Consider the following 11,841-nt stretch of genomic DNA (forward strand, 5'->3'; position numbering starts at 1 on the left):
CTTGTCTTAAAAAGAAGCCCAATTATTGTGAGGAATATTATGCTAAAACTTATCAGTTAGATTCATATACCCCCATTTGTTTTGGAAACAAAGCAACTTTCATTGAGGCATTTACATATTATGTTATGGACATCAGTATGACCATCCATTTCAGAAAAAGCAAACTATGAAGGAGATGTGATCCTTAAAAAGAACAACTGCTGACTTCAGTGGTGCTTGCTCATGAGTTTAGTATTGAATCCCAATACACCATATATTTTCTATATTGTCTGAACTTGGCTAAATGTAAGTTTTTGAATGTTTACAGACAGTGTGCAGGAGGAAGACCTGGATGCTGTAGAAGCACAAATTGGTTGCAGACTTCCTGATGACTATCGGTGTTCATTTCGGATCCATAACGGACAGAAGTTGGTAGTTCCAGGGTGAGAAAGCTGCTGTTAACTGCTATTTACTAATTGGCTGATACATAAGCATTCAAAATTACTAATCAAGTAAATTTCTGCTTCTCCCCTCCCCTTCCTTCCTTTGGTTTAGTTTGATGGGAAGTATGGCACTTTCCAATCATTATCGTTCTGAGGACTTGTTGGACATTGACACAGCAGCTGGTGGTTTTCAGCAGCGGCTTGGATTGAAACAATGCCTCCCGTTAACCTTTTGCATTCACACTGGATTGAGTCAGTACATGGCTTTGGAGAGCGTGGAGGGTCGCAATAGTTATGAGATCTTCTACCAATGTCCAGTAAGAGACTTGTGAATAGAGACCTGTGTATGATAGACACAGTGTTGTGTGTGCAGAAAAGAGTAATACTAAAGTCTAAAAACTGGTTGTCTTGTCACTTTAAAGCCCATGGTTCAACTAATAGAGGGAGATTAATAATTAAATAGTAACAGGGGTGTAATTTGAATAAAGTAAATGAAAGGTTGGTTGAATTGTGGACAAGAAACCTCTCAAAAGTGGCCAAAGATGAAGGACTGTTAATGAAAGGCTGGGGGGCTGGTTGTATCCAAGAACGTTGAGGAAGTAGGATCTTTCACATTGGTTAGAACCATGTATTAAGTGCCATTTAGTCACGTTGAAGTTATGGTGACCCTATGAATTAATGACCTTCAAAAGATTCTGTTGTTAACACCCTTGCTCATGTTTTGCAAACTGAGGGCCATGGCCTCCTTAATGGAGTCTGCCCATCTCATGTTGGGTCTTTCTCTTTTCCTGCTGCCTTCAACTTTTCCTAGGATTAGTGATTTTTGTCTTCTCATGGTTAGAACTAGCTTGTTAAAATATTTGATTGTAAGTTTACCTAATAATAGAATAGAATGTGGGATTGTTCTAGATTGGTCCTCAAGCTTTTGAGAATGCAAATAATATAAGTTAATACTGATGAATAATTCTGTTTCTGGTTGTGGCTTTGCTAAGTTATTTGGATGTAGAAACACCTTTGCTTAATTTATGGTGTTTGAATGGATTGAAAAGGGTGGGGTTGAGAAAAGCAGGGTCCTAACTGATAGTTATATATCTGAAGTTCCGTTTAGTCATCTTAACATACAATTCCTGCCTTAAAATTGTGTATCAACATGTTGAACTACAGTGTCAGTTTCAGTTTTGCTGCATGTAGAGCGTTTTACAAAAAGTTAATTTCCTTCACAGTAGCTCATTTTGTTTTACATTATGTATTAATTCAGCCATACAGATAAGTTCCCAAAAGTTACTAGCTTGCTTACTCAAACATACTAGCATATGTCTTGATTGTTATGGACTAGCGAAAATTAAACAACTTTGACTAGGACTAGAAATATCTACAAAATTATTGAGCAAAGGCTAATTATCATGTAGAAATCTTATGTATCTTGAGAATCCATTTTGAGATACAAATCTTTTTCTTCTCTTTTTTCCCTTCCTTTTTTCGCCAAAGGATCAAATGGCCCGGAACCCCTCTGCAATTGATATGTTTATTACAGGTAAAATTATTTTGGAACTTGAATGGGAAACAGTTTAAAGACTAAATGTTGTATTGTAATTTTTGGACACTGCAACAAGCTCATTGGAGGCTCATTCATAAATAAGCAGTGATTATATTTCTTGGCTACTTGCATACTTAGCAGCAAACGGTATCTTATACTGAGCATCCCCCAACGAAGCCCTGATGGTTCCTACTCCTTTGCAAGGTATCTGCATGAGGTATACTTTGAAGATGAGAGGGACTCGAGGCATGGAGATACTTAACGCTTTGGGCAATTGCTGATCTTTCATCTTTCTGCCTTCACACTCCAAAAACAAAAGGGAGAAAGTTGTGGCACCTTTTATATCCATGGGCTCCCACACCTATACTCACAGATAAATAAGAACATAAGAGAAGCCATGTTGGATCAGGCCAGTGGCCCATCCAGTCCAACACTCTGTGTCACACAGTCGCTAAAAAAACCAAGTGCCATCAGGAGGTCTACCAGTGGGGCTAAAAGCCCTCCCACTGTGCCCCCCCAAGCATCAAGAATACAGAGCATCACTGCCCCAGGCAGAGAGTTCCAACAATACTCTGTGGCTAATAGCCACTGATGGACCTCTGCTCCATATGTTTATCCAATCCCCTCTTGAAGCTGTCTATGCTTGTAGCTGCCGCCACCTTCTGTGGCAGTGAATTCCATGTGTTAATCACCCTTTGGGTGAAGAAGTACTTCCTTTTATCAGTTCTAACCCAACTGCTCAGCAATTTCATTGAATGTCCACAAGTTCTCGTATTGTGAGAAAGGAAGAAAAGTACTTCTTTCTCTACCTTCTCTATCCCATGCATAATCTTGTAAATCTCTATCATGTCACTCCGCAGTTGATGTTTCTCCAAGCTAAAGAGCCCCAAGTGTTTTAATCTTTCTTCGTAGGAAAAGTGTTCCAACCCTTTAATCATTCTAGTTGCCCTTTTCTGCACTTTTCCCAATGCTGTAATATCTTTTTTGAGGTGCGGTAACTAGAATTGTTCACAGTACTCCAAATGAGGCCGTACTATCGATTTATACAGGGGCATTATGATACTGGCTGATTTGTTTTCAGTTCCCTTCCTAATAATTCCCAGCATGACATTGGCATGCAATCACCCACTGTCTTGACATTTTCAGTGAGTTATCTACCACGACCTCAAGATCTCTCTCTTGATCATTCTGTGCCAGTTCATACCCCATCAACTTGTATTTATAGTTAGGATTTTTTGCCCCAATGTGCATTACTTTGCACTTGGTCACATTGACACCCACTCACCCAGCCTCGACAGATCCCCTTGGAGTGCCTAACAATCCTCTCTGGTTCTCACCATCCTGAACAATTTAGTGTCATAAATGCTGGTCTGCAACACTGATCAGCAGACAGCAGGATATATGGTGCTTAACCCTTCTTCCTCCTACTGCTTGTCAACATCATCTCCCCTCAGCAGGAAGCTACTAGATGCACGGGTATGTTTGTGTGGGGAGGGAGGGCACTGGAAGAGAAAGTTCTGCTGTCTGCTGCTGCACTGTATTCCCCTACCCCACCGTGCTGCTTTGTGGGAGAGAAGCACTGGCCAGAGTTCCCAGAGCCATGATGACTGCACAATAACTTGCACAATAATAATCTCTTTTGTAAATGCATAATTTGGAATGCAGTAGAGATCTTTTTCTTTTCTTTTCTCTTTGAAAAAAAGTATCTTGTATGTCTCTGTGGCTTTCTTCAGCTTTTTGATAAGAATTGAATACTGCTTTACTGCGCTATCTCTTGGCCTTTTAAGTAGTTGACAGTAGAATTATGTAAGCCAAAATGCCCTCAAAACGAGGTTGGGGAATTGACAGGTGGGCACCTGGCTTAAACAGGATCTTTTAATCTATGTATATAGGATACACGTCCAGAAATTATTGCTTAAAAGTACCAGGGACGCAAATTAAGAAAAAACAATTAAAATTTATTCCAGAAAAATATAGACATACATACAAGATAATAAACTCATAAAACACACATACAGTCCTAAGAAAAATAGATAGAGATTCAGAGACAACACAAGGATGGACAAACAGGGTGATAATTACCGATCGTAGTCTTCAAGGAAGGCCCCAATGGCGACGAACGAGGACTAGGGGAAGGGACCCTCAACTGGCCAAGAATTGGGGATGTATCTAGACAGCGGAACTGGGGTACTGCTAGATGCACACCTGTGGGAAACTGGGTCACAGGTTATAAGGACTACCTTGAGCCCTTAGGGGATAGGAGGTCCATGGGCGGATGACTGGTCAGCTGGTACATGACCTCAGAAAAAGGGGAGGCTCTGCAGTGACCATAAGGGCTGGACTTCTGCAGTAGCCAATAGCCAGTTAATTGGCGGCCCCTGATTGAATGTTCATAGCTAGCCAATGAGCAGACTTGGCCTTAGTTACCTGATTGGACTTCCAGGTTAACAATGGGCCAAGGGGGAGGCTCCAGGATGACCATTAAGGGAAAGAATGGGAAAAATTGTTAAGGTGGTGGGTACTTAAGTATCAAACTTATCTAAAAAGATGACAATAGATGGCCAAATTGCTACCTAGGTAACACCCAGTCTATACAAAGACACTTGGCTCTAGGTGAAGATGTTCTTCCTCCTCTTCAGTCTTCTATTGGCACCAATCTTTGTCTTGGGTTCCGTTAGACAAAGACTTAGGCGGTCTGGCAGGATCCACGCCTAAGATAAGCTTGATTGCCTTATGCAGAAGTTGAAGCAGCTGTTGGATAGGTGAGTCTCTTGTTTTGCTGTAATGGAGTCAGGAAAACAAGATGGATTCTGGTGGTGTTAACATTTGGTTCATGGAAACAGGCTGGAAACTGTTTGCCTGTACAGTTCATGGTGGCATGGCTTCTTCCACTGCAACAGCCAAGATTGTGCACACAAGGAGCGGTTAGAGGCTCGTCTGTAGTTCTGGCTAACACCCATCCAGAGATGTAGAATGCTGCTGCAAAGCTGAGGCTTATAGTATTCGCATAAGCCTTAGAAACCATGGGTAATGTCCACTTCTTAGAGCAGATGTGTGTGAGTCATAACTCCAGGCACCCTGGCAACCACACTGGTGATCACAATGTCCATGTGTATGAAAAGTAGGGGGCTTTTTCTTACATTTATGTGTATATTATATGGTATATGCACACAAACTCATTCTCATGATAATTCTTGAAGGCAATATTATATGGCAGTGGGACAAGAACTGGGCCTAATATGGTTTGGCTTGTCTAGTTATATTGTTATAGGGACTCATTCTATGCAAAATATTCTTTTTTGTATTGAGAAGCGGTTTGAGTATTGGTAGACACTGAGATTGAACTTCCCACTGTGGTAAAATAGAACAAGAATATTACTTACATAGAAAACTCAGCAAACTTCATTTTATGATACTGGCAATCAGCTGGCTGACTTTATCTTTCCTTTTAAAATATTTCTCCATCTTTTGGCATTTAGGTAGTTCTTATTTGGAATGGTTCACCTCTTATGTAAACAATGTAGTAACTGGAGGCTATCCCATCATCAGGGACCAGATATTCAGGTACTGTGGCTTTGAGTTATTATTTATTAAAACTGAGGGAGACACTTCGTAGCAATTATGCATAGATGGTGTGTGTGTGGGATGCGGTAAAAAGGGAATTGTATTGTATTATGCAGAAACAAACAGGCCTCTTTTAGGAGGTTGGATGTAGCAGTCCATCAGTGAAAGGAACTGATGATCATAGATCTTTCTTCCGTTTCCTTTTCCTAACAGTCTCTTCTGACCCCAAGAAACTTGAGTCCTTGGCTTAAATCACCCATGTGCTGATAGCCACATGGGTGATGGCCTGCGGTGAGAACATGATGGCAGCCCTGCTGAATCAGACCAGTGGTCCATCTAGCCCAGGGGTGGGGAACAGTGGCTCTCCAGATATTTTTTGCCTACAGCTCCCATCAGCCCCAGCCAGCATGGCCAATGGCTGGGGCTGATGGGAGTTGCAAGCAAAAAACATCTGGATAGCCACTGCTCCCCACCCCTGATCTAGCCCAACAACTTGTTTTACACAGTGGTCAACTTGGTGTCCTAAAGGACTGACAACAGGCCATGTAGGCCAGACCTTTCCCTGTTGTTGCCTCTTAGCAATGGAATTCAGAATTTCACTACATCTGAACACTACTTCTGAGGTTTCCCTTAGTCATGATAGCTGGTAGCCAGCCATGACAGCTAGTACCCACTGATGGACCTATCTTTTGTGAATTCATTTTTGGGTTAAATGTAAAAATATCTTTTGGCTTGAAAGCCCAGAATCTTTATGCAGTATCCCTGATCCTCCACGTTTCTGCTTAAAGGAAGAATGCTGTTCAAACAAATTGTAAAAATGATCTGACTCTAATGGTAACAAGTGAAAAAAATTTTACTTACAAAAATAGAAACACATCTTACGTGACATATTCATTCAACTTACTGTGAACAGATTAATTTCAAATGGTTAGCTTGCTATAGCTCCTAGTCCAGTAAGAGAGAGAAGAAGGAAGGCCTAGATAAGATGAAAAAGAAAGCAAGCAAGAGTCAAAGAGCTCAGCATCTAACTGATGAGAGGGTGGGACCTGAGTGAGACAATTCTCTTAACTTTTTCCCTCCCAGATCCTCTTGCATGCAGAGTTACAGTATCCAGCAGATAGCTAGTAGTCACTGATGGATCTGTCTTTCATGTAATCCCCTTTCATGTAATCCCCTTTTAAGGGAGAAAGTAGTCAAATCATCATTCTGCCTTTTGCAGCAGCAGAGCTGATGCTTGCATAAGAGGGAGGAGGGGGTGATTTTGCCTCTCCTCAGTGCAGTCCCTTGTGTGCTTATTAGTCCCTGAGTCTTGTTATTTCAGAATCAACATTCCTATGGTTGGAAAGGTGTGCTATGAGGAGGGAAATGTGGGGTAAGATGCATTGGAACAAGGTTCACAGATCTCTGGATCCAAGCTTTATCAACAGGAAACACAGAGAGAGACATTTACATATGGATGGTTAGGCATTAGTAGCACTTCTTTCATGGGAAAATTGTGTTTTCTCTTGCCCTAAATGAAGGTGATGACAGTTTCCTACAAATGGTAATGAAAACTATGACTAATAATTGTGCTTTATAGTAACCTGCCCAAGTTATTAAAAACATGAGAAGCCATGTTGGATCAGGCCAATGGCCCATCCAGTCCTACATTCTGTGTCACACAGTGGCCAAAAAACCCAAGTGTCATCAGGAGGTCCACCAGTGGGGCCAGGACACTAGAAGCCCTCCCACTGTACCCCCCTCAAGCACCAAGAATACAGAGCATCACTGCCCCAGACAGAGTTTTATCAAAAGTATTATCAAAAGAGATTCCCTCTTAGCTGTAACCATGTCAAACATGATTTTTTTCTGCCAGTGTTCTAAACCTGGTGTGGCTATGGAAGTATGCAGCAAGCCAAATATGTGGATATTTGGGATGTAACATCCTTTACAGTTTGTACAGCCTCCCCCTTTGGATGTTGCAGCCATTTGCCTTCAGCTGAAACCTCAAATATCTGCTAATTTGGACATTTGGTTGGCATCATAATGTCTGCGACTGCCGCTAGAAATGTGGCTTTCCTACAGTTTGACTTGTTGACATGTTTATGGCTTGTGGATGACTTTTTTTTGCAAAAAAGAAGTGGGGTTTTCAAAGACCTTGAAGTAAAATAATTGTGCTATTTGAGTAAAGCTTGCAGTTTGCAGGTTCTGTTTGAACGGTAGAATGCATTAATTGTCATTTGAAAATGGTGCCTTCTGCACTGAACTATTTTTCTGTATTTACCTCTTTCATTTTTTTCTAGATACGTCCATGATAAAGATTGTGTAGCAAGAACAGGAGACATTACTGTTTCAGTCTCTACATCATTTCTACCTGAGCTCAGTTCTATACATCCACCTCATTATTTCTTCACTTACAGAATCAGGTAACTTTAGTAAGCAAATTATATGTTGGCTTTCGTTTGTTTCTTATTCATCTCATAGTTTGGGCTTATTAGTGTAGCATTTTTATTGTAAATGGTCCACATCAGTAATGCAATCCTATCTCCATATAGTTGTTTAATATATTGCTTTCCTTTTTTGTGTTAATTCATTTGAACTCTTGGCACTGTAATGAAATCTACATTGACTTTTGAAAGTAACAAGATGAGCACTACCATCCTCCAAAACCACATTCCTTCTCCTTTCCTTCCTTGCCTGAGCTCTTTAAAAGCAATTATGCATTCTAGATAGTATTCTTAGACTGTGCAGTGGGTTATCTGTGGGGAAGGTTTGCTATGGTAATGACATCATATTAAAATGAATAATTTGTCTAACTTGTTAGAATTGAAATGTCCAAAGATGCACTTCCAGAGAAGGCTTGTCAACTGGATAGTCGATACTGGAGAATAACTAATGCTAAAGGTGATGTAGAGGAGGTTCAGGGCCCAGGAGTTGTAGGTAAGCATTGTTTTTCTGTTCCTAGATAATGCTGTTTGGAATTGTGTCTTTCATAGTAAGAACTATTTAGGTTCCTGAGACCTCGATTATTGATTTTATCAAATAATTATTTTGGTTGCTGTATTTTATGTATCTGTCCCATGGTGTGTCACTTCAGGAATTCTTTGGAGAAGTAATTGCTAACTACCTTAAATAATAACTGCTGGTGGAATTACAAGAGGTGGGGCAGAAAAAGTGCAAAGATAATTGTAGTACATTTGCCTATAAATGTTAGTACTTTGTATAAGTTATTCCCCTTGGAATCCACCTTATGTTCAACACTTCCCCTACAAAACAAAAAACAAACCTCAACAAAGCCAGACTTTCAAGAGAGTAATGATCCAGCAGGCTGCAGCCTTTCTCCTTGTGATGGTCTGTGGAACCAGAGGTCAGGCTAAAAATATGAAACCAGCATTGCCTTAAGGGTGCTGTGTACAAATATTTTTCTCTGCCCAGAAAGAACATTGAACATTTATATAAATGTTCATATGCATGCAATAATCTGTTGAAATAAAACTACAATTTAGAGTCTGAATGTTTTAAATTTTAGAGTCTGAATGTTTCAAATTCTTCATGTTAAGTAGCATTATCTATATTTTGGACTGAAAATTTTGAAGATCTCTTCTACTTTTGCTTTACAGGAGAATTTCCAATAATAAGCCCTGGTCGAGTTTATGAATATACTAGCTGTACAACATTTGCCACTACATCAGGGTATATGGAGGGATACTATACATTCCATTGTCTCTACTACAAAGACAAATTTTTTAATGTCACCATTCCTAGATTTCATATGGTTTGCCCAACATTCAAGGTATCCACAGCACGCATGGTAAGTTGGGGAAACTATTGCTTTATTTTTAGGATCTTCCTTCAATTTGCTTTTTTCTTTTAAAACATTATTATACAAAACATCAACAAAACTTTCTTCTGCCCTCCATTTTAAAAAAATGGCTGATGTGTTGGACTTGAATCAGGGAAAAGTGGATTCAAGCCCTATTTAATCAATAGCTGGGTGGATTAAATCATGCTCCCTGACTTACTTCCCAGTCTGTAGAATGAAGGCCCATTTTTTTTAATGAGGACCCTTAAAAATATGTTTTTAAACTGAACAGTAACAAGGTTTGCTTCACTTGATAAACTTTTTAGGCATCTTAAGGAATTGCAGACATTTAAATGTTTATATAATGTAACATTTTTTCTTCTATTTCTGTAATTTTTAAAATAATTAAAATTATTTAGGGTATTTGTATCTGTGGTTCCCCAACCCCAAAAAGAATACTCAATTTAAATTCTATAAAGCTATAAAACAAAACTAAAATGACAGCATCAAATTGTCTGTTAATCTGTTATTTAGCCTGTCACTCAAAAAAGCCTGGTGAAAAAAATACAACATGCAACCCTTTCTAAAAAGAGTAAAACACTTGGACTCTGAAGTGATGGAAAATTATTCCATAGTTTGAGGTAATTACAGTGAAGGCTCTCCTTCTGACCACTGAAGTCCTTGCTTAAAGCACTGTTGGAATACAGATTAGAAGAATACATCTCCATATGTGTAGACATAGGAAGAACTGGTTTTTAAGATATCTGTGTCCCATACTATGAAGGTCTTTGAAGCACTAGCACCTCAAATTGGACCCAGATGAATACTTTCTGCCAGTGCAATAGTCTGAATTCCTTGGAAGCTGCATTCTGTACTAGCTAAACTTAACTAAAACATCTGAGGTGTTTTCAAGGACAGCACTACACACATCAGTTAAGGTAGTTAAACCTTCAAGTTATATAAACACATTTCAGTGTAGTAGTTTCTCCATTTCCTAGGACATACTGGCCTACCTCACAGAGTTTCTTGTGAAATCAAGGTTGTAAGGTGTTTTAAACAGTTATTCATACTACACTTTGATTTTTAGCAACCAGAGGTACATCCTATAATAAGACCTTTTTAAAAAATCAGAAGTAATATGCTCTGCTCAAAATTGTAGTTGTTAAAAAACTACAGGTTCACAGAATTGGTACTGAGAAATTCTTTGGGAAGCTGTGGAAAGCAATGCTAATTACTGCAGTCAACATAAGGTACTAATTTATTGGACTTCTGCTTTGAATTAAACTGCTTTAAGAATATATTGGTACCAAAAATGTTGTTTTGTTGGGAGAAATCTCTGAACCTGAGCTGCGTGACTTATGTTTTTCCTTTAGGAAACCAGTCATAATGAATGTGCTATGGATGAGGATGAAGACTCAACAGACACTTATGAATATGAATATGACTATGAAGACAGGCATAGAATGCTAGACAATCCTGATTTTTCTTGACGTTGCCCATGGCAAACCTGATCAAACTTTTCAAAAATTGTTGTACATTGAAAGTGGATTCCAAGGGGAATAACTTGTATGAATATTTCTGAATACTATAAATAACAAGCAGTGGAGCAGTTATCATGAATGCTGGTGCTAATTCCATCTTGCTTCTGACCAGATATACAAAAGGATATTTTTAAAAATATGATGTTTTGGAGAAAAATTGTGGGGTGGAGACAAATGTAGGAAATCAGTAGTGTGGTAAGGTTTGTTCTTTCAGACAATTTGAAGCTGGGGTTTCCTATGCATTTAAAAGTTATTTAAGATCAGAATGATGTTGATTGTGTGTGTACAAATACAAACAGTATAACTTGGTGATGGCAAAATGGAAAAAGTCGGCATGGCATTTTCACAATGATTGTGTATTGTTTGTCTCTGCTACAAACAAATGGAAGCCTTGCAGTTAAATTTATGTAATCATTAGGTGCTCTTGTATATTTTAATATTAACACACCAATAGCCAGGAAATTCTGAAATGTATTTTTATTAAATTCTCTCTTAGGTCTCTTGATCATATTATAGGCTTTTGGAAAGTGAAAAGTGTATTATCTACTGCATTTCCCCATTTATTATATAAATATGTAAATAGCTTGGATTTTCTCCCTCATTCTATTTAACTATTGTGGTAAATTGTTTTAAGTATAAACATGTTTCCCTGAATACTACATGAAGTTTTATAATTACATTTGACTAAAAATAGAGAGAGAACCTGATATTGGACAAACCCGGAATATGTGCTTTAATGGTATCTAATGCAAAGGGTGGTGGAATATAATATGCTACAGCAATTGTATAATTTTCAGGTGGAGAAAAATTATATAAAAGAGGAGCAGTGGGAGATACAGATGGCTAAACAGTAATGGCAGAAGAGATTCCTTGAAGATGATACTGGAAAGTCTAGTAAATCTCTGGGCTTGGATTCTGATATAGTGGGTGGGCTGTGGTAGTGGTATGAAACTGCTTATAAGTAAACAATTGAGGGGCCCACAGAACTCGCAGGGG

General features: G+C 38.9%; 1 protein-coding gene across 1 annotated transcript in view; it reads left to right on the forward strand.

Annotated features, from left to right (window-relative positions):
• The window catches only part of FBXO3 (F-box protein 3), a 39,129-nt gene extending 27,566 nt beyond the window's left edge, over positions 1 to 11,563 (forward strand). The window contains exons 4-11 of the mRNA XM_060261824.1: positions 308 to 422; positions 535 to 739; positions 1,911 to 1,956; positions 5,439 to 5,523; positions 7,806 to 7,928; positions 8,327 to 8,442; positions 9,123 to 9,313; positions 10,678 to 11,563. Coding sequence (XP_060117807.1) covers positions 308 to 422; positions 535 to 739; positions 1,911 to 1,956; positions 5,439 to 5,523; positions 7,806 to 7,928; positions 8,327 to 8,442; positions 9,123 to 9,313; positions 10,678 to 10,794 — 998 coding nt within the window. The 3' untranslated portion in view covers positions 10,795 to 11,563. The remainder of the gene's footprint in view (positions 1 to 307; positions 423 to 534; positions 740 to 1,910; positions 1,957 to 5,438; positions 5,524 to 7,805; positions 7,929 to 8,326; positions 8,443 to 9,122; positions 9,314 to 10,677) is intronic.
• Positions 11,564 to 11,841: the final 278 nt, after the last annotated feature.

This window comes from Heteronotia binoei, chromosome 21, assembly GCF_032191835.1.
Source record: "Heteronotia binoei isolate CCM8104 ecotype False Entrance Well chromosome 21, APGP_CSIRO_Hbin_v1, whole genome shotgun sequence".
NCBI lineage: Eukaryota > Metazoa > Chordata > Lepidosauria > Squamata > Gekkonidae > Heteronotia > Heteronotia binoei.